Source organism: Bos mutus, chromosome 9 (genome assembly GCF_027580195.1).
Source record: "Bos mutus isolate GX-2022 chromosome 9, NWIPB_WYAK_1.1, whole genome shotgun sequence".
Taxonomy (NCBI): Eukaryota; Metazoa; Chordata; class Mammalia; order Artiodactyla; family Bovidae; genus Bos; species Bos mutus.
The window spans coordinates 61,089,682-61,114,067 of NC_091625.1; the positions used below are offsets into that span (position 1 = coordinate 61,089,682).

Below are 24,386 nucleotides of genomic sequence, written 5' to 3' on the forward strand. Positions count from 1 at the left end.
ACATAAACATTAATATGAGGAAAAATTTTTAATAGTTGCACTTTTCTATTTATTCATTTTTAATAGTGGCACTTTCTGTATCCATTCATTCATTCAGCAAGTAATTCTAAGCACCTAGTATGTAGCATGCAACGTTCAAGAGCAGTGCTCCTCAAACTGTCTGTGGTGAAGGACCAGTTTGTTTAATTATTTTATATTTCCAATTCACTGGAGAACTTCACAAACCTAGGTCTAAGCCTGCATTCCACCCTGTAGGAATGGACTTGTGGGTTTGACCATGGAGCCCAAAATTGTGTGTGAATGTAAGTCATAATAATCAAAATAAAGCATACAGAAAAAGAACATTTCATTCTGATTATTAAAAAAACTGTGTTACAACTGAGTTTCTTTGTATGGGAAATTCCAGTATTTGCAGTAATAAGAAAGCACATTATCCAACAAACACATTAATAATGTTAGAATAAAACCATTTAATTCACTTAAGTATTATCACCACTCTCAAAATAATTGGATGCTTTAACTTTTCAATTTAATATTGTTTAATTTTTATCTATATATAATTGGGACAAATACTTGTAATTCCCAGAAGAACCCTGGCATTACCTAGGAACATGTTAGGAAAGCAGAACATCAAGCCTCACCCCACACCCAATTAGAATCTGTATGTTAACAAGTTCCCCAGGTGATTCTTACGTACATTCAAGTGAGCAAAGCACTGAACTAGGTTTGTGTGACCATATACCTTTAGTATCATTCACAAAAAGTTACGTAAGAGCTGCATTTATACATGAAGCAACTCAGTATTGCATGCTTACTCTATGTGGGAGGAATATTTCCTTTCTTTCTACCTTTTTTGTTTTGGAGGGGATGGTAATTTGTAAAGTTGTAAAAAGCAGAAAAAACCCATTCATAATCCTATTAGCCAGGGGCAACTAGTGTTACTTATCTTTTTTTCTACATAGTTTTGTAAAGTTGCCACCATATGTTATATACAAATTGATACAGGCTTTTTTCCATGACATAGTATGACCATTTTCCTACTAAAAACTCCCTATAGTTTGCAGCCATTAAAACCATTCCATACTATGAGTGTGCATCTTTTCCTTAACACTGGATAAAAAAATAATACTGTGATGAATACTCTTAGGGAAATATTCTTGTCACACTCTAGACTTAATTTCCTCATATTAACAATGAATGTATAGAATGGATGCTGATTTGAGATCAGTAGTATTATTATATTGAGTAAATAGTGTGTAGTGTAATTCCAAGTTCTCAGCTTTTTAAGACTTTAAAAATCACAAATGGAACTAAACTATACCTTGTTAATGTTAGTCACTCAGTTATGTCCGACTCTTTGTGACTCTATGTGACACCATAGCCCACCAGGGTCCTCTGTCCATGAAATTCTCCAGGTAAGAATACTGGAGTGGGGGTAGCCATTCCCTTCTCATGGGGATCTTCCCAATTCGGGGATCAAACCCAGGTCTCTTGTATTGCAGGCAGATTCTTTACCATCTGAGCCAACCAGGGAAGTTCAAAACTATACCTTAGTGATTCAATGGAACAGAACCCACTCAAACTAGCTTAAGACCACAGGAATCACAAAGACATGAAGTGCATAAATGGCTATGCCTGATGAGTACTGTAACGATTGCAGACAGCTTCTCTTTCTCGGCAGTTACCTTTCCTTTTTTTTAGTGTGATTTGCTTTATTCACTATGAAGATTGTCCTTCTCTGCTCACACATGACAGTTACCTCCAGATTCATTGACCTTAAAATCCCAGAGGTCATCATCCTCTAAATGACCTCAATTCTTAATTCCCAGGACAGCTAATTCAAGTATCTCTCCACCCTTATCAAAATCCCATTTCAGTCTGTATAGGCCTTCTACTAAGCTAAAAGAGGGTGAGCTGGCCCTTCAGGAGATGTGAAAGGAATTAGAAACAAGAGTCAGAATAAGCTTTTTCCTACTCAGCCTACCCTGCACTCAATAATAGCTGTCTGCAAATGAGGTCAGAACAAGGACACTTCACAGTTAAACAACCTACCCCCGCAAATTACCAAAACATCAGAAACTGATTGAACATGAAGAACACGCTTCTGTACAGGCAGAAAAATGTATTTCTTTGGCAATGGGAATGGATAAATCAAAGCCATATATTAATAGGTAATAATAAATACAGTTATGACATATTGGGGTGAGGAGAGAAGATAAGTTTGATTAGTCAAATTGTTCTTATCTTAGAATAAGAAATCTATGCTTTGTGAGTTAATTTCTAAATTTTGTTATTATTTCCACTTGATTTTCTAAATTCTTTTGTTCCAACCTTGGATCAATGAAACAAGTAGTATTTAGGCCGCCAGAACTTAGAAAATGGCAGAGGGTAGGTGGGGTAATAGCAACATCAGAAGCTGGGAAACATGGGCTAAAATCTGATTGGAGAGACTCCTAGAGATAAGGGGCTTCCCCGGTGGACCCAGTAGTAGAGAACCTGCCTGCCACTACAGGAAACATGAGATGTGGGTTCAATCTCCAGGTTGGAAAGATCCCCTGGAGGAGGGCATGGGAACCCACTCCAGTATTCTTGCCTGGGAAATCCCATGGACAGAGGAGCATGGTGGGCTACAGTCCATAGGATCACAAGGAGTCGGACATGACTGAGCACCATCATAAACATCTGAAACAGCTGTGGCTGCGATCTCTTTCTGGCTGGGATTTTCTATTATAAGCTCTTCTTACATACATATTTTTTACAAAAGAGCTTGTCTTAAAAACACACAACCCACCTGAGTGGGTTTTGTGACTTTGGATGGATGGGCAGAAGCTAAAAGCTAAGCCAATGGGAGGTATACCAAATAGTTGCTGCGGGTAACCGCTCCATCTCTGAGGAAACATTAGGCTGAACAATAACTGAGTAGCCCCTCACCACTTTCAGAGATTAATGGACAGACAACAGCTTAAAGTTTTGCTAAGATTTCAACTGCACCCAAGTCTACTTTTTCACAGGTGGCCTCTTACTCCCCTATCAAGCTAAAAGCAAACTTGAATTCTTATAGTTCAGGGGTACTTAGATTCGTATCAAACTCTTTTAAGCTTCTCATACACAACACATGATCCTCCTGTGAGGAAGGAGTCAGGTCTGATGACAAGGATTGAAGTGATGGTTAATCCTGAATCTATATCATTCACAGGCAGTAACAGTGCTTGGATCTAGATTTGGTTATTCCTTAAATAAATTAAGCTCAAGTGGGAAAACATGAAATTTTGGAACTGCTTTCCATTCTCTCGGGTCAAATAAAAAGGTGTCAGGCATTAGCAACACAACTAATAGATAAAAGTCCAAACTCTCAAAGGCAACTCATTGTTTGCTCAGTGGGGCAATGGCTAGTCTTTTGAGCTAAACAAGAATTTTGTCTATTGAAGACCCTGACTTGATATTCTTTTCTATTTCGTATATCTGAGGTTTATTTTTTAAAGCGACTGGATGCTGTGAGCCATTATACTAATCAAAGCTCATTTTACATTTTATTTTTATTTTTTTATTTTTTTTAAATTTCACGCCCGCCCGAGAGAACATGGTGACGCCGGCCCTGCTGAAGGTCGGTCAGACAGGCCTCACCGCGCATGCGCGGAAGCTGCGTTACGCGCCCCGCCCACCCCCCGTCTCTCATTTTACATTTTAATCATTGGGAAAAAAAGAACAGATTTGGACTCTATTTTGAAAGCCAGTTCAAACCAAAAAAAACACGGACACTTGTAATTTTTTTCATATGAGGCACTTATTCTCTAGCCATTGATAAGAATCTAAAAATCTGCTCTGTTGCATTTATTACACAGTATGACTTTGTACTGAAGTTGAAAAACATTTTTTAAGAAAATTCAATACTGTAATTATGTACCTATGTCTTATCATGTAAAACTTGTCCTGGCATTTCTCAGCATCTGAGACTAGTAAAACACTCGTTTTTAAACAAAAATAATTGTTCTTTTTAAATTCTCATATACATAACATGACATTATAGTATAAAAGCAACATCTGTAATACTGAATAAGAGACTATAATATATACAGCAGAAACCAACACAACATTGTAAAGAGATTATCCTCTCCAAAAAATAAATTTTTAAAAAAGATTATGTCACACTGTATTTGGGTAATTGTGCTTTATAGTCATGCATTTTCAAAACTCCCTATATAGGTTGAAAAAAACCACAACTGCTATTTGATAAATACATTTATTAACATCATACATTTTTTCATACATACTTTAATATATGTATGCATTAAAATATTTTTTAAATGACTATGATCTGATGGTAGTAGAGATTGATTTTACTTGAAAATATTAACTTCATACATATCAAATGCATCATCCTTAACTATATAATTTGTTTGCAAAAGGCTTGCTGAAGTATAAACAAAAATAAAGAAGCAGTTTTTCATACTTTACACACTTATAAAGAGTTGCTGGCTAGCAGGAAGACAATTGACTTATTTTATAATGAAAATTTACTTTGATCTTTTGAAGGCTAGTACTATGTAGGACATTTTCCAGAAGACCAGAGATACTTCAGATAAAAAGTAAGAAATGTATAAAATAAAAACTATCTGAAAGGTTTTCTAAAAAGAACATATTATACAGGTTTGTAGATAATCATTCTTTAAGAAGACTTTTCATATCAATTTCTTCTATTCAAACAGACTGAGATAACTCAGGTATTTTAAAATATTTCAGAAACACTTCCTCAAAAATTTCCAAGACAGCAGCCTTCAGGTGTTCCCTCAAACCCAGTGTTGCTTAAATGAAGCCAATCTTACGAGAAGTTACCACCAACCACAAGTGTTTGGGAGCATGAACTATATTTCACTCTTTACCTTACCCCCAGTGCTTAGAAGTAGGCTCTCCTGGACAAATGTTTACCAAACTCAACTGTTGAAAAGATCACTACAACTCACTAATAAATAAACAGTCCTTTGGAGGATTGTGGGAAACCAAAACAGTTCCAGTTTATATAAGTATTCACAAACCGATGAAAATGTTCTGCTGCTGCTGCTGCTAAGTCACTTCAGTCGTGTCCGACTCTGTGCGACCTCATAGACGGCAGCCCATCAGGCTCCCCTGTCCCTGGGATTCTCCAGACAAGAACATTGGAGTGGGTTGCCATTTCCTTCTCCAATGCATGAAAGTGAAAAGTGAAAGTGAAGTTGCTCAGTCATGTCCAACTCTTAGCGGCCCCATGGACTGCAGCCCACCAGGCTCCTCCGTCCATGGGATTTTCCAGGCAAGAGTGTTCTAGTTTAACCTAAATGTCCCAGCCCTTATGAGTGCTATAGGAAGAAGCAATTAAAAGGGAAAAATTCCTGAATAATTAATAAAATATGAGTAGTTTTTAAAACTAATAGAACCTGAGAATTTTAAGAAGCAAGCTAAATATTAGCTACATTCAATCATTATTATAGTATATAGCAACTTGGTAGTGAGTCAAAGTGAAGTCGCTCAGTCATGTCCGACTCTTTTCGACCCCATGGACTGTAGCCTATCAGGCTCCTCCATCCATGGGATTTTCCTGGCAAGAGTACTGGAGTGGATTGCCATTTCCTTCTCCAGGGGATCTTCCCGACCCAGGAATCGAACACGGGTCTCCCGCATTGCAGGCAGACGCTTTACTGTCTGAGCCACCAGGGAAGCCCTCTAGTAGTGAGTAGTACCACATAATCGTTTTATACAGGTCCCATATTCAGTCAGGCCTGCTTTTAAAATTAAATCACAAAAGAAAACACATGTTCAATCTGTTATTAAATGTAAACCATTAATCTGGATTATACATTTTAGGTCTATTAATTTAACAAAAATAGCCAAAAGTTGGTATTTGAGGAAAAGGCTTTTAGTTTAGCCTGTGAATAGTGAAAGTTTAAAAAAAAAAAGCATGTAAAAAAACCATTTTCTATATAAACCAAGATACTCAAGCAGGTCCACCTATGTCTCTAGTTTAGGTCAGAAGTTGATTCAATATTTTAAAGGTCAAATTCTTTTAAACTTTATACTGACTTAGCTTGGCCTGTTTTATCTTTCAAATGAGTCAGGTTTTAATGTACCTAAAGGAAATTAAGCATACTGAAAAGACAATGGCTTCAAAGAATACATAATTGAGCAGAGGAATAACATACAATCACTGAATCTAAGAGATGGTCAAGTGTCATTATTCAAACTAATTCTGGGAGAAGAAGTTAGTTGCCCCCTTTCTGAAAAACAAGACACCAAATTTTGAAAAAGTCTTATTCATGTGTCAACCTCCTAAAATTATTCATCATTTACATATATAGAGTATATGTATATACATATATATATAACCCTTTTTATCTAGAAGTGACACTTCTCCTGAAATTGAGTGGTTCTCCATTTATCCTCCAAATAATCTTTGGAGATTTAATCTAAAATGTGAGGCCCAATCAACACAATGATAATTTAAGCTAAGTATAAACATTTATGAAAATTTAGCACATTACAAACACGCCACTGAAGTATGAGGATAAAGAAAGACCTTATTTCCAAAAGGAGAAACTACCGTTACAAAGAAGTGTTTCCCTGGTGACTCAAACGGTAACGAATCTGCCTGCAATGCGGGAGACCTGGCTTTGATCCCTGGGTTGGGAAGATCCTCTGGAGAAGGGAATGCAACCCACTCCAGTATTCTTGCCTGGGAAATCCCATGGACAGAGGAGCCTGGTGGGCTACAGTCCATGTGTCACAAAGAGTCTGTCACGACTGAGCAACTAATACTTTCACAAAGGAAGTAGTCTCCCAAATTCTAATTACATAGCGAATATTAGCTACACTTATTCCTCTGGATGGGAGATTTTGACTCAGCATTTATTTACGTATTTATTTATTTATTTATTTTTTTCTTGGGGTAAGTGTGAAGGACTCCCGTACTCTCCGAGTTGACCCTTCTCCCCCAGTCTCCAAGTTGGCCTCCTATTTACGTATTTATTTACATGCTTTAATGTAACATGGCTATTAACTCACTAGTAAATAAAAATGAAGAGGGATTTAAAAAGTCTTAATTATAAAGAATAAAGTCTGAATTATACTAAATAACTTAACATAAAATGTGAAGGTGAGATCTAGGGGGAAATGGAATTCTCCAGGCAAGAATACTGAAGTGGGTAGCCATTCCCTTCTCCAGGGGATCTTCCGGATCCAGGGATCTACTCTGATTTTTAAAAATCAGACAAAGAATGTCAAGGAGGATCAAGTTCTAAAAGCTGATACAAAGAGTTAAGAAGAGTGGCTTGCACAGGAGACGGCCTTAAGGCTGGATACTACAAGAAAGCAAACTTCGAAAGAGCCACAACCCCCAGTGAGGACAAACCACTGACACATTATGGGCACTGCTGTCTAAATCCCTTTCTCAGTGTTTTCGATCCAGAGGCTTGAAGTCTTCTTCTAGGAGAAGATCTGATTATATGATGTAAGTCAAAGAGAACCAGTTTTTATGTTATACAGGATGGACTGGGGCAGACAGTAAATATTTTAGGTGTTGCAGGTCACACAATTTGCTCTCTGATGCTGTTTCTTCCTGCTCCCTTTAAAAAAAGAACAGCTCATTTTCAGCATGCTAGCCATAAACAATCAGGCTGCTTGCCAAATCAGGCCAGTCTGCAGACAGCAGATACAGAAGGAAAGCAATTCTCAAATACTAACTCTCCTCTCAAATTCCCCTTTCTTTTATCTTTAAATAGCTTCAGATAGAAGAGGAAATAGAGGTTTAAAAGACTATAAGGATAAGGGATCAAATCTAACTTTCCAAATGAGAAGCCAAAGTGTTAGAGCATACAAACTGACCTGCTTACAGCTGAGACCAAATGCTCACTTTGCTCTCTTCCCCCCTTCCGTTTTTGGAATGCTTATGACTCAAATTTGAGGACTCTCTTTAAAATAAAGACTCCTGGACCTTTACTATACTCACAGCTTAATATATTTGTTTTACTGGAAACTTTTCACATTTTTTTATCATGACAAAGAAAGTCACACCAGGAAAAACTAATATAATACTTTTTAGTTTATACTGGGTTAGCATGGGGTTTAAGGGGGCTTAGAATTCTGTTCCCTAAATTTAATAAACTACCGAGTTTGCTCAGGCTGGACAGGCTAGCTTCTGAGGAGAAGCCTGAATAGGGCTGCTAGGTAAAGGGGACCAGTTCCATGATATTAACGTTCAAGATAAGCAGACATCACTCCTCTCACCATATTCCTCTAGGACACATGGGGCCACCAAGCAAAAACCTTACAGGAAGAGTCTAATCCTATCCATCTACCATTTTCCCTATTACAATAATACGGAATGAGAAACAGCACTTCATTGCCACTTCTCAGAGTAGGTTATATACAAAAAAGAACATTTTCATTTTCTTTCAAATGGTAACTTAAGCTCATTCTTTGTAGCTGAGTTTCTAATTGTTTCCCACAGCATTTCTGATTAAAAGCCTACCTTTATTATCAATGAAAAGAGTCTCTAGACTGAAACAGATACAGTCAGATATTCCAAATGAATCTTCCCTAAATTTAGAACAGGAATTCTTAAACAACTTTATAGAACACGTGTTACCAACCAATACCAAAAATATCTCTTCATGTGCCCATTATGAATGTAAAGCCTGAAATCTCTTGGATCTTTTAAAATACACTCACACAACATATGGCTTTATAAAATATTATCACCAATAAACCATGTGTCATCCAGGTTGTTTATGAAATGCCAGCTCTGAAAGGTCACAATTTCATCAGACACAGATTTGCGAAATTTTCACTGTAGATATGAGGTAATATGTTTTTTCCACATCATGTCCTCACTTTTCAGGTAAGAGGAATTTGACTCCTTTAAGACTGAAAAACAAGCCATGCCCTCCTCGCTCATTAAAAAAGATTACAGGAAAAAAATTATCACTTCTTCTGAATGATCTGTAAGTAGCTCCTAAACCCTCCTTTTATTCTACTGTATTTAAAACTTTTCTTCTTCTAGTTTCAATCTGAAGTCCTCTCTGATTCTTTCCAGCAACTCTGGTTTAAAAATAACATCCAATGCAGTCATTGCCAGAGCTTTGGCTGTTCTCAAAGTGTAGAACTGAGCTTCTTGTGATCCTAAAGAGGAGAGAAGTTAAATAAAGGTAATTTCATATGTATTACACCTAATTTATTCGTTTTCAGGTTAGCTCTCAATATCTAAATGGCCTCTCCAACTGACCACCACAATACAGTATTTCCTGAGGTGTTCAGTAAAGAAGTGATAATGGGCTAAACTGAGCAGTTAGAAGGGCAGCTACTACTACAAAAAGAGCTCATGTCAAAACATCAACACTTACCTGCAGCTTCAGTATATTGTTCTGTATGATTCAAGGCATTAGACCCAATGTAAAAATATGGATGAATCCCGGGAACCACAAAAGAAACATTTCCAAAATCGGTAGATCCTTGGAAAGGTAAGACAAATCATGAATTTTTAATTGCTAGTCCAACAGAGCACATGTACCTTAATCTCTATACATCTGACATGATTTATAACTCCTTCCCTTCCAGAAATTCTCTACCCTTTTGGTTTCCATGACTCCACTCTCTACTGACTGGCTTTCTCTATGACTCCCTCTCTAGTCACTTCTGTCGCCTGTTTCCTGAGCACTGGTGATCCCTAGGGCTTCATCTCTGGGTTACTCCTTCCTCTGTGTCCTCAGGCAACCTCCTCAACATTGAAACCTATGTCTTCAATCACCTCTCATGTGTTAACAACCTAGTCTCACCCTAGACAACTTTTGGAATAGGCTATTGAACAGCTTTCCTGAGAAGTCCTATGAAGACCTCAAATTTAACAAATGAATAATTTATACCAACCCACCCTACTTCAGCCTGCTCTTCCCTTGAACTCTTATCTCGTTGAATGACATCAACACCCTGTTTTTATCTCCAAGTCCCCCTGAGTCTACATCATCAATATCTACCATATTTTAGGAGATACATTTCTAACATGTAAACATGTTAACAATAATGCTCTTTAAAGCACACAAAAAAACCCTAAAATAACCTGATATACTTATGCATGTTTAAATTCTAATAGTTGTTTGTTATTTCTCAGAAACTGAAAATGTCCCCATATAGCCAAGTCCTTAGTAACCTGTTTACTGATAACTGAGAATGAATTAAAATTTGATTTCCCCTTTAAGTAGCTTACTTAAAAATTAGAACTAAGCAAATTTAAACACTAGAAACACTTAGAATATAAAGCCAAGAGTAGGTTGGCTGTTTCTAAAAGCAAATCTGTTCACATGACATTCTACATTCACTGAAGAGTTCTTTAATGTCTTTCTCCTAACCACTAAGTTTGTAAAAAAGTGTCATTAAAAAGCATAAGCAATACTTCCCCCAACCTCCAAAGTTGTTAAGCAAAACCATTTAACCTTGGATGGTAGTTCCCTTCCTCAAACAGCATGGTATGTCTGAAAGAACTTAATTACCTGAAGGGCCACTGAACATAGCATCTTCTGAAATGAAGTCTATTCCCAGCTTTTTTCCATTTTCAACATAAGCTTTCCACAGACTCTTATTGGGAAGAACATTGTAATAATCATGTGCTCCACCGTTAATTTCCACCTAATAAAAATTATAACACAAATTTAAAATTAAGAAATTTGAATTCACGATCTAATTTTCAAATCAGCACTGGTTCTCTAACAGAAAGAGGTTTTAAAAGGAGGCGCCTTCCCTTCAGGATATAAACTCTCTCAAATCTTTACTTTAAAAAAAACACATTTTTCTATAATGGGAGTTCCTAGGACCCTATCTCCTTTATGCTTTACACGCACCAAAGCACACAAGGTCACCTAGTTCTACCAACCAGTAGTCTCAGTTTCAGTCACCTAAACCAGGAGTGGGGGCAGCCAGGAATCTCCACTTTAACCAGCACCCCCAAGTAATTTTGATGCAGGTGGTCCCAAAGCCACATAAGAAACACTGCTCTAGGCTACAGCCCCTAAAAGACAAATCAAGATTTACTAATTTTCAGCCTGGAAAACCCCATGGACAGAGGAGCCTGGTAGGCTGCAGTCCATGGGATCGCTAAGAGTTGGACACAACTGAGCGACTTCACTTTCACTTTTCACTTTCCTGCATTGGAGAAGGCAATGGCACCCCACTCCAGTATTCTTGCCTGGAGAATCCCACGGACGGAGGAGCCTGGTGGGCCTCAGTCCATAGGGTCCCTAAAAATCGGGCACAACTGAGCGACTTCACTTTCACTTTTCACTTTCCTGCATTGGAGAAGGAAATGGCAACCCACTCCAGTGTTCTTGCCTGGAGAATCCCAGGGACGACGGAGCCTGGTGGGCTGCTGTCTATGGGGTCACACAGAGTTGGGCACGACTGAAGCGACTTAGCAGCAGCAGTAGTATACAAACTGACACTGACACCACTACCTGGTCTGAAAGGTATGAAGTACTTTAAGAGAAAGACAGAAGATCCACAGTGTGGAGGGGTTGACTATGGTCCTCATTTATTAATTTCAGTGCATTAAGATACAGAAGCAGTTTACATGTGCCCAGTTAAGAGGATTTACAGATTTAGATTTTATTAAATAAAAAATGGGCAATATTCCCACAAACTAAAGATAATTCCAATAACATTAGCAAAAACCAATTATAAAATGGCAGAGATAATAATTATTTTACTCTTAGCAACATCTAAGTTAGAAACAATGAAAATCTAAACAAAGTCACACAGTTGTGTCTGACTCTTTGTGACTCCAAGGAATTCTCCAGGCCAGAATACTGGAGTTGGTAGCTGTTCCCTTCTCCAGAGGATCTTCCCAACCCAGGGATTGAACCCAGGTCTCCCACATTGCAGGTGGATTCTTTATGAGCTGAGCTACCAGGGAAGCCCAACAGATACTATAAGTCAGCCAAAACATAAAAATTATTAAATGACTATTTAAGTATAAGAGGAGATAAGCAATCTATCTGATAAGATATTTAAAGTAATAATCATAAATATGCTCAAAGAACTCAGGAGAAGAATGGATGAACAGAAAGAGCAGTTTTAAACAAAGAGTTGGAAAATATAAAAAAGAACTACACAGAGCTAAACAATACAGTAACTGAAATAAGAAATACACTATAAGAAATCAACAGTAGATTAAATGATACAGAGTAACAGATGAGCAAAGTGGAAGACAAAGTAGTGATAATCACTCAAGCTGAAAAGAAAAAAGAAAAATGAATTTTTAAAAATGAAGACAGTTTAAGAACCCTTTGGGACAACATCGAGAGTATTAACATTTGTATTATAGGGATCCCAAAAGGAGAAGAGAGAGAGAGGAGCAGAGAACATACTTGAAGACATAATAGCTAAAAACTTCTCTAATCTGGTAAACAGACATCTAGTCCAGGAAACACAGAGAATACCAAACAGGATCAACCTGAAAAGGACCATGCTGTCATTAAACAGCAAAAATTAAAGATGAAGACAGAATATTAAAAAGCAAAAGAGAAGAGCAACAAGTTACCTACAAGGGAATTCCCATAAGGCTATCAGCTGACTTTTCAGCAGAAACTCTGCAGGCCAGAGGGAGTAGCGCAATATACTTTAAGTGATGGAAGGGGAAACCTACAACCAAGAATACCCTCCTGACAAAGCTTTCATTCAGATTTGAAGCAGAGATCAAAAGTTTCACAAACAAGCAAAAGCTAAGAGTTCAGTATCACAAAGCCCCAACTTTCTAAGAAATGTCTGAAGGACTGTTTAAGCAAAAAAAAAAAAAAAAGGCCATGATTGAAAATATGAAAATTACAAAAGGAAAAATCTCATTGCCAAAGGTAAATACATGGTAAAAGTAGTAGATCAACCACTTTAAAGCTAGTAGGAAGGTTAAAAGACAAAAGTAGCAAAATCATGTGTAACTATAGTAATGAGTTAAGGGACACACAAAAGAAAAAGGTGTAAAATACGGTATCAAAAGCGGTAACTGTGACAGGAGGAATAAAAACAAAAGATAGGTTTGGCTGATTTTGCCATAAAGTTGCCTTCATAGCAACTATATAGAGCAATTCTAAAAGCATAACTGCCAATAAGGAAAAATATAACTTGCAGAAAGGCAGGGATTCTAGCTCAGCAATACCAGTTATTCTAAGTCCTGTGTGATAAGACAACTGTGGTCTTCCCTGTGCGAACACCGAGTAAAATAAATAAGAATGAAAGACTTTCAAATCAACTGATTTTTGCATATTCAAGACACTGCCAAATGAAAGCAAGGCAAAATTAGGTTCTAATGTAACTTAATATAGACAGTCCCAGCCCACATATATACTTCTGATTATAACTTAGATTAACTCTTAAAAGTTCTTACTGTGCACCCAGTAGCCAAAGCTGCAGCTCTGAAGCAATCTTCTGCCTTTTTGGTCAAAACTGGAAGTTCTTTCATTGAGGGTGCACGGAAGTAATAGATTAACTCAGAATAAGAGGGAATGATATTGGGTTTTACACCACCATTTTTTATTATACCTATAAAAAGAACCAAATTACTGGAATTGAACTTGGAGCTTGGAGACCATTCCTTTAGTTTAAATACAACCATAAAGTTTTTCAGCCAAAACAAATATACAGAAAAATAGTTTAAACTTATTACCTTCACATATATACCAATCAAGATTTTGATGTTATTCAAGTTTCTATGCATTGTGGGATACTTACTGGCTAACAGGAAAAATAAAATAACTGTCTGTATGTACTTTAGCCTGAGGAATTTACATGATGTTAATAAATTATGATTCTTGACTAAAAAGAAACTGTCAGAAATTTTTACAAGTATTGTTAGCCTTCTGAAAGGGAGTTTTATTTCAGTGGGCTTTCTCACAGTTGTATATTTTGCTAAACTTTTGACATAAGGAAAAACCCCAATGGTATGAGGTTCTATAATTACCCTCATATCTTAGGAATCCCACTTTAAATGGCGTTTGGCTCTGGGGAAATATTTGAGAATATTTTTATGTCAATAAGAAACCAATACAAATCAAAGATCACAAAGTATACTCTCAGCTGTCAAAACAAATGCATTTATTTGGAACTACACTGAGAAGGAAGATGTATCCATTCAAAATAATAACTAAAATAAATAAGCAAAGCCTAATATTTTATGACCTGCTTTTTTTAAAAAGTATTTTTACATATTCATGTTTGGTCCTTTTAAAGACACTAAAGTAGAAAATTGGTAAAAGTGCAGTTACGAACTAATTTTAGAGAACAGCAAAATCGGGTAAAGAAGAGATTTGAAGTAGAATACTTTCCCAAAGCATAAGGAAAGAAACTAAAAAATAAATCTGCAACTTCAAGACAGTACTTTATTACTGTATTTACATTAAAGTGCTACACATAATTTTAAATTATGCGTAATACGTTTACTTAGGATTAACAGCACTTGAATATATAAAACCAGTAACCATCAATTTTTTTTAAATGAGAAAACAATGAAATTTTGTTATCAAGAAACAGGATAACTGGGAAATCAAGTTCTAACTTTCAAATACCAACAGAAAGAACATATATCCTTTACATAAAAACATCAGTTCTAATACTCAAAATGACCATACTATTTATGTACAAATAATCTTAACCACATGTAAACAAACATCTACTATCCTGCCCCAGGAATTTCTGAAAATGTTAAAAAATTTTTTGAATATTCATACAGTACATAAAATGTCCCCAATTTTTTTTACATTTAAAAAAATTTATGTATTTGTTTTAAACCCTAATTTTTTTCATCAAATAGTCTATTAAAGAATTGTATTGCACTCAAATATATTAAGCACCATCTATTACCCAAAGTATCTGACATTTGTACCATGAACTCTCCAGGTTGGTTTCAGTTGCTGTCTTAACACAGACAGATTGTTGTAAGCGAGGACAGCAGCATCTAATGCATTCAGCCCTTCCCAGGGATAAGCAGCAGCATGAGACGCTTTACCGTAGTACTTCACAGTCACACTAGGAAATAAAACATCATTAGGGATTACTTTTTTCAATATCACTAAACAAAGAAAATCCAATCATTATTCAAAATTAATTCACACTGCTGGAATTTTTATTTGCAAATTATTTGTAGCAATAATGTATCAATTTACATATTTTAGTTCTAATTTACATGTAAAACAGGAACTAACACAAAGAAGGCAGTCCAAAAAAGAATTTTGCTCAAACTCCTCTTCAAATTAAATCTGTACACCATTAAACTTAAATAAACAATCCAATACTGTATTAAGTGCTGGTATTACAAAAAAGATGGCTCCTGTCTTCTACACTGTATTGTGACAGTTCTCTATCAAAGGTCTGCAGAAACTCAGATAATTCTGTCTTAGGGGTGGGGAAAGGTCAAGGAAAGACAAAAAGGAGGTCACTTTTTTGTGTGTGTGGGTTTTTATTTTTTTTTTTTTTTGCAGAGCTACCCCGCTTATGGATTTTTAGCTCTCTGAGGAGGGATCAAATTCTGTGCCCTCAGCAGTGAGTGCACAGAGTTCTAACCAGTGGACTACCAGAGATTTCCCAGGATATAATATTTGAAATGGGTTAAGAAAACCTCTAAAAATCAGATTAAACTCACAATTTTATAAATACTATTGCTTTAAGTCAGCTGTTCCTGATCAATACTTTATTAATGTTCCAGAATACCCGTATCACTAAAGCCTTAAAATTTTATACACTGTTTTCTCACTTTCAAATAGTTCTCATGCTAGTCTAACTACTCAGATACAATAAAAAACAAATTTCAAGGGATTAGATCTGACAGACAGAGGGCCTGAAGAACTATGGATGGAGGTTTGTGACACTGTACAGCAGGCAGGGATCAAGACCATTCCCATGGAAAAGAAATGCAAAAAGGCAAAACGGTTGTCTGAGGAGACCTTACAAATAGCTGTGAATAGAAGAGAAGCAAAAGGCAAAGGAGAAAAGGAAAGATATACCCATTTGAATGCAGAATTCCAAAGAATAGCAAGGAGAGATAAGAAAGCCTTTCTCAGTGATCAATGCAAAGAAATAGAGGAAAACAACAGAATGGGAAAGTCTAGAGATTTCTTCAAGAAAATTAGAGATACCAAGGGAACATTTCATGCAAAGATGGGTATAATAAAGGACAGAAATGGTATGGACCTAACAGAGGCAGAAGATATTAAGAAGAGGTGGCAAGAATACACAGAAGAACTATACAAAAAAGACCTTCATGACCCAGATAATCACAATGGTGTGATCACCAACCTAGAGCCAGATATTCTGGAATGTGAAGTCAAGTGGGCCTTAGAAAGCATCACTATGAACAAAGCTAGTGGAGGTGATGGAATTCCAGTTGAACCATTTCAAATCCTAAAAGATGATGCTGTGAAAATGCTGCACTCAATATGCCAGCAAATTTGGAAAACTCAGCAGTGGCCACAGGACTGGAAAAGGTCAGTTTTCATTCCAATCCCAAAGAAAGGCAATGCCAAAGAATGCTCAAACTACTGCACAATTGCACTCATCTCACACAATAGTAAAGTAATGCTCAAAATTCTCCAACCCAGGCTTCAGCAATACGTGAACCATGAATTTCCAAATGTTCAAGCTGGTTTTAGAAAAGGCAGAGGAACCAGAGATCAAATTGCCAACATCCACTGGATCATCGAAAAAGCAAGAGAGTTTCAGAAAAACATCTACTTCTGCTTTATTGACTATGCCAAAGCCTTTGATTGTGTGGATCACAATAAACTGTGGAAAATTCTGAAAGAGATGGGAATACCAGACCACCTCACCTGCCTCTTGAGAAACCTGTATGCAGGTCAGGAAGCAACAGTTAGAACTGGACATGGAACAACAGACTGGTTCCAAATTGGGAAAGGAGTATATCAAGGCTATATATTGTCACCCTGCTTCTTTAACTTATATGCAGAGTACATCATGAGAAACGCTGGGCTGAATGAAGCACAAGCTGGAATCAAGATTGCCGGAAGAAATATCAGTAGCCTCAGATATGCAGATGATACCACCCTTCTGGCAGAAAGCGAAAAACTAAAGAGCCTCTTGATGAAAGTGAAAGAGGAGAGTGAAAAAGTTGGCTTAAAGCTCAACATTCAGAAAACGAAGATCATGGCATCTGGTCCCATCACTTCATGGCAAATAGATGGGAAACAGTGTCAGACTTTATTTTTTTGGACTCCAAAATCACTGTAGATGGTGACTGCAGCCATGAAATTAAAAGACGCTTACTCCTCAGAAGGAAAGTTATGACCAACCTAGACATCATATTAAAAAGAAGAGACATTGCTTTGCCAACAAAGGTCCGTCTAGTCAAAGCTATGGTTTTTCCAGTAGTCATGTGTGGATGTGAGAGTTGGACTATAAAGAAAGCTGAGCGCCAAAGAATTGATGCTTTTGAACTGTGGTGTTAGAGAAGACTCTTGAAGAGTCCCTTGGACTGCAAGGAGATCCAACCAGTCCATTCTAAAGGAGATCAGTCCTGAATATTCATTGGAAGGACTGATGCTGAAGCTGAAACTCCAATACTTTGGCCACCTGATGCGAAGAACTGACTCATTTGAAAAGACCCTGATGCTGGGAAAGACTGAAGGCGGGAGGAGAAGGGGACGACAGAGGATGAGATGGCTGGATGGCATCGTTGACTCAATGGACATGAGTTTGAGTAAACTCCAGAAGTTGGTGATGGACAGGAAGGTCTGGAGTGCTGCAGTCCATGGGGTTGCAAAGAGTTGGACATGACTGAGTGACTGAACTGAACTGAAGGTTTAAAGAAAGGATTACATATTAAATAGTTATTTACAAAGATGAGTTGCTTTGATAATACTTTTTAAGCCTGAATAATAGTACCCATGTGTAAATTAATAAAAAGTCACTTAGATTTTTTTTTTAAATGAGTAGATTCAGGAGGCTCATGACAATTCTTACTGATTCCAAACATTCAATTAACAAAACAAAACAAGTAAAAGCATTCAAGTAAAATACATTTTAAAAATTTTAGGATACTTGTTATTTCCTCAATATATATCTTATCACCATCACTCAGAAACTGGAATTTTAACAAAACTGGTGATAAATATTATAAAATAGAAAAGGATGTCCTTTATGAAAAGGATTCTAGCACTATTTTTTCTAGGATTCAAATCTATGTACAATTAAAGCACAATAAACTACAGGAAAAGAAATGCTAATGCTTGTTTTGTATTAGCATTAGTATTTTAGGCTTAAAAACGTATTAAAAAGTGATGTGGAATGATATTCAAGACATATTGTTTAATTTAAAAAGCAAGAGCAAGATCAACAATATATTTAGAAGAATATTTTTGGGGAAATCCTCCTTTAAAATTTAATTTATACATGTACCTATTTTATGGCTATTAATACACCCTAAAAGTTCTGGAAGAATATATATCTCTAGAAAAGGACAGGATGTGGGGAAGGTGAGTAATAGGGACACAGTGGTTTATTTATTGTTACAGATTTTTAGCGTAAATAGATGAGTAATTTTTTAAAATTTTTGTTCTTGTTCTCTTTCCACCTTAGAAGATGGCCAATGAAAATCTAAGAAGTCAGATACTAAGAAAAGGCCTGAGGCCAAAAGGGCTGACTTCAGGATCAAGGCCAATAAACCTACCTAACCCTAAATCCTAGAAGGCTAATGGACTGGGAAGCCTGCCTGCAGCCACTGGCCCCTTCTAGCCAGAGGCATTGGCAGAGATTTCTAATCTCTAAAGTTTTCCAGAGGTGTACTACTATACATCATCCTTGAAACCAAAGACGAAAGATTCTTCCTTCTGTCACAACACCAATTTCTGGTGATAAGGCCGAAGACACCAGGACAGTTAAAATACTCACCCTCTGAAAACAGGGGATGCAGAGAGGTAGGTTAACTGAACTATCCTTAGCACTGAACTATCACTAGCCCTGCTGGGTTGTTTCCTCTATTACTCTCTAGATACTGCAGAGAATGTAGGGTTTTCCTGAAGCACCTGAGCAGTGGCTCCTTGGAACCAGACTACTAACTGGACCATTAACTATTATGGTGAAACTTCTGATGTAAAAATTTAAACCACTTCAATGATGCACCCAGGTACCAAAATAAATAAGAAGTTTCTTTCAACTTGATTACTCACTCATGTTCAGCAACATCAGGTAGATAAGCAGCATTCTCTTGAGATGGATGGGCCATAAAAACAACATCAAGATTTTTGAAAGCCCCGGCTTCAATTAAATCAATTTTGCCACCACCATCTTCCTCTGCAGGGGTTCCCAGGACAATTACCTAGAAAGAAATAACTGTGTCAGAGGGACAAAAATTCCTAGTAGGAAATGTCAGTCAGATTTCCTTGCATATATATCCACAATCTACATCAAACTATGAAGAGAGATTTTGTTCTCTGACTCTTAAATTATGCAGTGGGCATAAATATATGGTGCTAAATTAATCACAAACTTGCAGTTGACATTATTATACCAATTTATTGCAGAGTATGTACTAAAACCTCTACAGGAAATTTTTCCCAATCTTCTAACACAATTTTATATAACTAATGTCAAAGATGAAAAAAGATAAGTACTATATACTAAGTCCCTCAAAATTATTTAGGACTTATTTCTTAAAGCTTTTATTTGATTATCTTTTAGTATATGTATATAATGATTCATAATCACTTTACTGTAAGGAACTTTTTAGTTACTAGTTATCCTCACAACAACCCTGTGAGGTAGGTAAGAGATTCTTGTCATCATTTTAAGAAAGGTGGTTTTGAGGCACGGAGTCAAGTGTCTTGCCCCAGGTCACAGAGCAAGTCTTAAGGCAGAGCTGGGATAGATACCCTGACCTTCAGGCCTGAACTTTGTTTCTTTACTAAACTACCTCTTTAAAAGGTCTTAACACATTAATCCTTTATGAAAAATATTAAATAAATCTTAATACCACAGTTAGAAATGGCCAACTGTTACACAAACTTACTAATTCGATTCCACCAGCTCAACCAGGCAGATTTATTGGTCACCAAACACCTAATTAAACAAAAGAGAACTTTACAGAATAAACATTTTACTTTGATATTTAAACTTTAACTTCTTCAAACAATTTTTAAAAGTAAAGACAAATTATCTATAAACAACTAATACACTTTCAAGGTCACGTACAAGAACACAATGAAACAAGCTGGAAAAAGTCTTGGCTTGCAAAGAGAATCAACATAAAACTCCATTTTCAGGTAAGACAGATAACCTTCTAAATCTGAGTATTAAGATTCAAAATCAGAAGTGTGTATACTTCCAGGCATCCAAACTCTTATATTAAGCTGCTTTTTACTCTTAATCTTTGACTCAAGAAATCTGATGACTTTTCAGGTTAAATCTTGCTGACTTCTCTGAACCTTTCATAAACCTGGTTAAAGCTAAACCTCTCCAGTGTTTCATGCAACAGCAAAGGACACCTCCTCCCCCAAACAAAACAAAATCCTAGCCAGATGAAAAACAATGGCCCAATCAGAGGCAGAAAAGAGAAGGCAGCTAAACAGAAAAAGCCACAAAAGATGGAACTGTTAGAATAAAAGAGAAAGGTTACTGACGCTGGAAAAAAATGGGCTAAAGAATATGAAATATAACACTAGTCTTCCCCTTAACCGGAATGGTGCTGACTGAATCTTAGCTCACAGAATGAAGAATATACAATTTGGAAAAACAGAGTAACACAAGATTAAACTTGCCCACCTGGTGGGCTGCCGTCTATGGGGTCGCACAGAGTCAGACACGACTGAAGCGACTTAGCAGCAGCAGCAGCAGCAGCACGGCTAACATAAACAACATTTCCCTGTTTAATTTCGAGTTAATTTCTTAAAATCACGAAATAAACTTTAAGACTTAAGGATCAACTCATCTATGTTCTTAATGGTCACTCTCTTCCCATTTTCTGTATACTTCTAGAAGTTTTGTAGTTCTACTGGCTGAACATTTCCTATCCAAACTCCAATGATTCTAATCACAACAGCTTCTAGAACTGCCACAAACAAAAAAAAAATTTTTGGAGTCTAACAAGGAGGGTCTGCAGGTCTCCCTACAATAACTACTTCCTTCTAGAGCTTGCACAAGCTTGTCAGCCAATTGCGATTGTCCCATTACCAAAAATAAGCCATCACGAAAACCAGGCTTGGTTCTAAGGTTCTTTCCTAAGGGAGAAAGTCAACTCAATTGTTTACAACTATACAGGAGAAACTTCCCTGGCTCAGACGGTAAAAGCATCTGCCCACAATGTGGGGGATCCGGGTTCGATCCCTGGGTAGGGAAGATCCCCTAGAGAACGAAATGGCAATCCACTCCAGTACTCTTGCCTGGAAAATCCCATGGACGGAGAAGCCTGGTAGGCTACAGTCCGTGGGGTCACAAAGAGTCGAACACGACTGACTGACTTCACTTCACATACAGGAGAGAAAAAGCAAAAATCTGTAAAATGTCGCTAGGTCTGCAACTCATGAACTACTGATTTTGATCCAGGGATTCTGCCCACTATAGCAAAGGCCAGGACATCGAGCGCTGTCTCTTACACCTGCCCCGGGGTGGGAAGGGACTGATGCGCAAGGGAAGCGCCAGCTGCCGCCCTTCTCCGGTCGGTCCCGGACTGGGCAGGCAAAGAGAGCCCCACTCCCGGGTCCCACCTCACCTTCACCGGCAGAGGCAGTCCGGCGAGGCTCTCCAGGGCCCCCTTCATGCCCAGGGCGGCCGCCGCCCCGACCTCGGCGATCAGGTTGTGGCCGCAGGCGTGCCCGATGCCGGGCAGCGCGTCGTACTCGCATAGAAAGCCCAGGTGCAGCGGGCGCGGTGCCGCCCAGCCCCCCGGCGACCCCCACTCCGCGCGGAAGGCCGTGGCCAGCTGGTAGTGCGGCTGCACGGCCCACGACCCGGCCGGGGTCTCGCTCTGGAAGAAGCGCGTCAGCACTCCGTGGGCGTGATGCTCCTCGTAGGCCAGCTCGGGCTCGCTCCAGATGGCGCGGCTCAGGGCCCCCAGGCGCTCGGCCGCGGCGTCGATGCACTCCGCCGCGCGCAGCTTCAGCAGCTCCAGATCGGAGACGCTGGCGCAGGCACCCCCTTCCACCGGCCGCTCCTCTCCGGGTCTCATCGTGCCTACAGCCTGTGACCGGTCAGCAGTTCTCGCCGTGGAACGCTGGCCGCTCCCGGCGGCCCACCGAGCCTGCGTACACACCCGGCGTCCGCGGAGGTCGTCGCCACAGCTCCCGGGAGACCCGCCCCCGAGTCCCCCCGGCCCCGCCTCCAGAGCCTCGCCCGAAACGTGCTCCGCCCCTTCTGCAGCCCGCAGGTGCTCCGCCCCCCAGTCCGGGCGCGGGTCGCTGGGAAAAACCCGGTTCTGGCGCCTCCTCCGCTCTTCTCAGGCCTCGTGGCTGTCCTGACAATTGATCTATGCTCTAAGGATATTATTCCTTGCCCGTCGTTGCTTCTGTCCCACAGTAGCAGAATGGGGACGGTTTCATTGGCTAATAGGTATCAGAGGCAGACCAAGTGAACGTTTGTTGATATTCAGAGTCGATAAGTCGTGTCCGACACTGCGACCCCGTCGACTGTAGCCCGCCAGGCTCCTCTGTCCATGAGATTTTCGGGCAAGAATACTGGAATGGGTTGCCATTTCCTTCTCCAGGGGATCTTCCCAACCCAGGGATTAAAACACAACCCCTCTCCCCCCACCTCAGCCCCAGCACGTGCTGCAGTGCAGGTGGATTCTTTATCGCTGAACCAACCAGGGGAGTCAAGTGGAACATAGTCTCCCTGAAAAACCAGCTCTCTCTAAAATAGGAATAAGCCACTCTGTTTCTAGAATAGTAATACAAATTTATACAAGGTTTTTAGTTCATAAAATTGGGTGCCAATGTAAATGGTTTGCAAAGAACACCGGTCTATAGACTACGAACTTCACTTTGCGGTTTGCCCTCACTTTCTTCTCCTTGAGGTTATTACTGTGTAATAGAAAAGCTGAAACTACTGTATATGGCTTTCTCATTAGAATCAGTACTCACTAATGACTGGAACAGCGTCTGGAACGCAGTAAGCACTATCTATGTATTCTCTTTATAGTCTATTTGAGTGGAATAGAATTAGAATTAAGAATTTAAAATGAGGTTGTTTTTTTTTTTGTTTTGTTTTTTAAAGCGCAAAACAAAGTTAATTAAAAGATGACAGAGGATGAGATGGCTGGATGGCATCACTGACTCGATGGACATGAGTCTCAGTGAACTCCGGGAGTTGGTGATGGACAGGGAGGCCTGGCGTGCTGCGATTCATGGGGTCGCAAAGAGTCGGACACGACTGAGCGACTGATCTGATCTGATACTCATTCTACTTTGTTGATTTGACTATGTTTTTTTTAATAGTAACAGCTTTGACAGAGAACATATTTTCTGTTTTCATTTACAATTTTGAGGCTGAACTCAAGTAACATGAGGTGTGCGGTTGCTGTCCACGTTATAACTCGGTTTTAGATTACCCAATGAAGAAATTCAAGATTCTCCAGAATGAAGCACAAAGTCTGAAAAACTGTTGTTGATGATATAACTATTAATAGCACGGTAGAGATTTATAATCTAAGGTGTTCCACATAGTAAAAGCTTCCATCAGCATCTCATACCCTATCACCTCTATTCTTAATTTGTCACAATTAGGTTAAATCAGACAGAATATATTCATGTAATAAGACAAATATATTTTTAAAAATATTTTTGGTATGAATCTTTTTTAAAGCCTTCATTGAATTGCTACAGTATTGCATCTGTTTTATGTGGGATGTTAGCTTCCCAACCAGGGATTGAACCCACACCCTCTTCATTGGAAGGGGACGTCTCAACCACTGGACCACCAGGGAAGTCCCCCAAATGTGTTTTTTTTTTTGAAAGTGCATTTCTGATCTAAAGAAAGCTAATATACATGAAGACTATCTACTGCTGCTTTTACCTACTACATGTATTGACATCCTAGAGTATGTTAAAATACTAGAGTAATGTCACATTCTAGATCAGAAAATACTGTCATTCTCAGTCTAACCAAAACTCAGCTCTAGAGACAACAAAGGTGGAATTAAATTCCTAGACCCTCTTGTCTATGCTTAATAAAGTTACCAAGATACACTCCTGCAGTAATCTCCTTTGAGTCTATGTGATTCCGCATTACTGTGCTCAGCTGGCTGAAAAACTGGCCTTGTTTGAGTAAAAACAATAGGTGACATTTGTAGAGCACTTCCTCTGTAACAGGAGCTAAGTGCTTTACAAAGTATTAACTCATGTAATTCTCATAACAACCGATGAGGTTGCTAATGAGATTGTTTA

The 24,386-nt window shown here is 38.4% G+C and overlaps 1 protein-coding gene across 1 annotated transcript; it reads right to left on the reverse strand.

The window, feature by feature from the left end:
* Positions 1 to 4,224: 4,224 nt before the first annotated feature.
* Positions 4,225 to 22,298, reverse strand: PM20D2 (peptidase M20 domain containing 2). The gene is made up of 7 exons (XM_005889291.2): positions 21,719 to 22,298; positions 19,182 to 19,330; positions 14,888 to 15,030; positions 13,394 to 13,548; positions 10,512 to 10,647; positions 9,369 to 9,476; positions 4,225 to 9,147 (listed from the first exon to the last, which is right to left on the reverse strand). The coding sequence occupies exons 1-7, from the start codon at positions 22,172 to 22,174 to the stop codon at positions 9,008 to 9,010; spliced, it is 1,287 nt and encodes a 428-aa protein (XP_005889353.1). The 5' UTR covers positions 22,175 to 22,298; the 3' UTR covers positions 4,225 to 9,007.
* Positions 22,299 to 24,386: the final 2,088 nt, after the last annotated feature.

Bases quoted from the DNA above. Each gene is read 5' to 3' on its own strand.
- PM20D2 (XM_005889291.2), bottom strand. From the start codon at position 22,174: ATGAGACCCGGAGAGGAGCGGCCGGTGGAAGGGGGTGCCTGCGCCAGC. The intron at 13,549-14,887 runs GTACAAATGTCA...TTCTTTTTATAG, and splicing joins ACCAACCTGGAGAGTTCATG to GTATAATAAAAAATGGTGGT. The intron at 10,648-13,393 runs GTAAGAACTTTT...AATTTTTATTAG, and splicing joins CTTTGGCTACTGGGTGCACA to GTGGAAATTAACGGTGGAGC.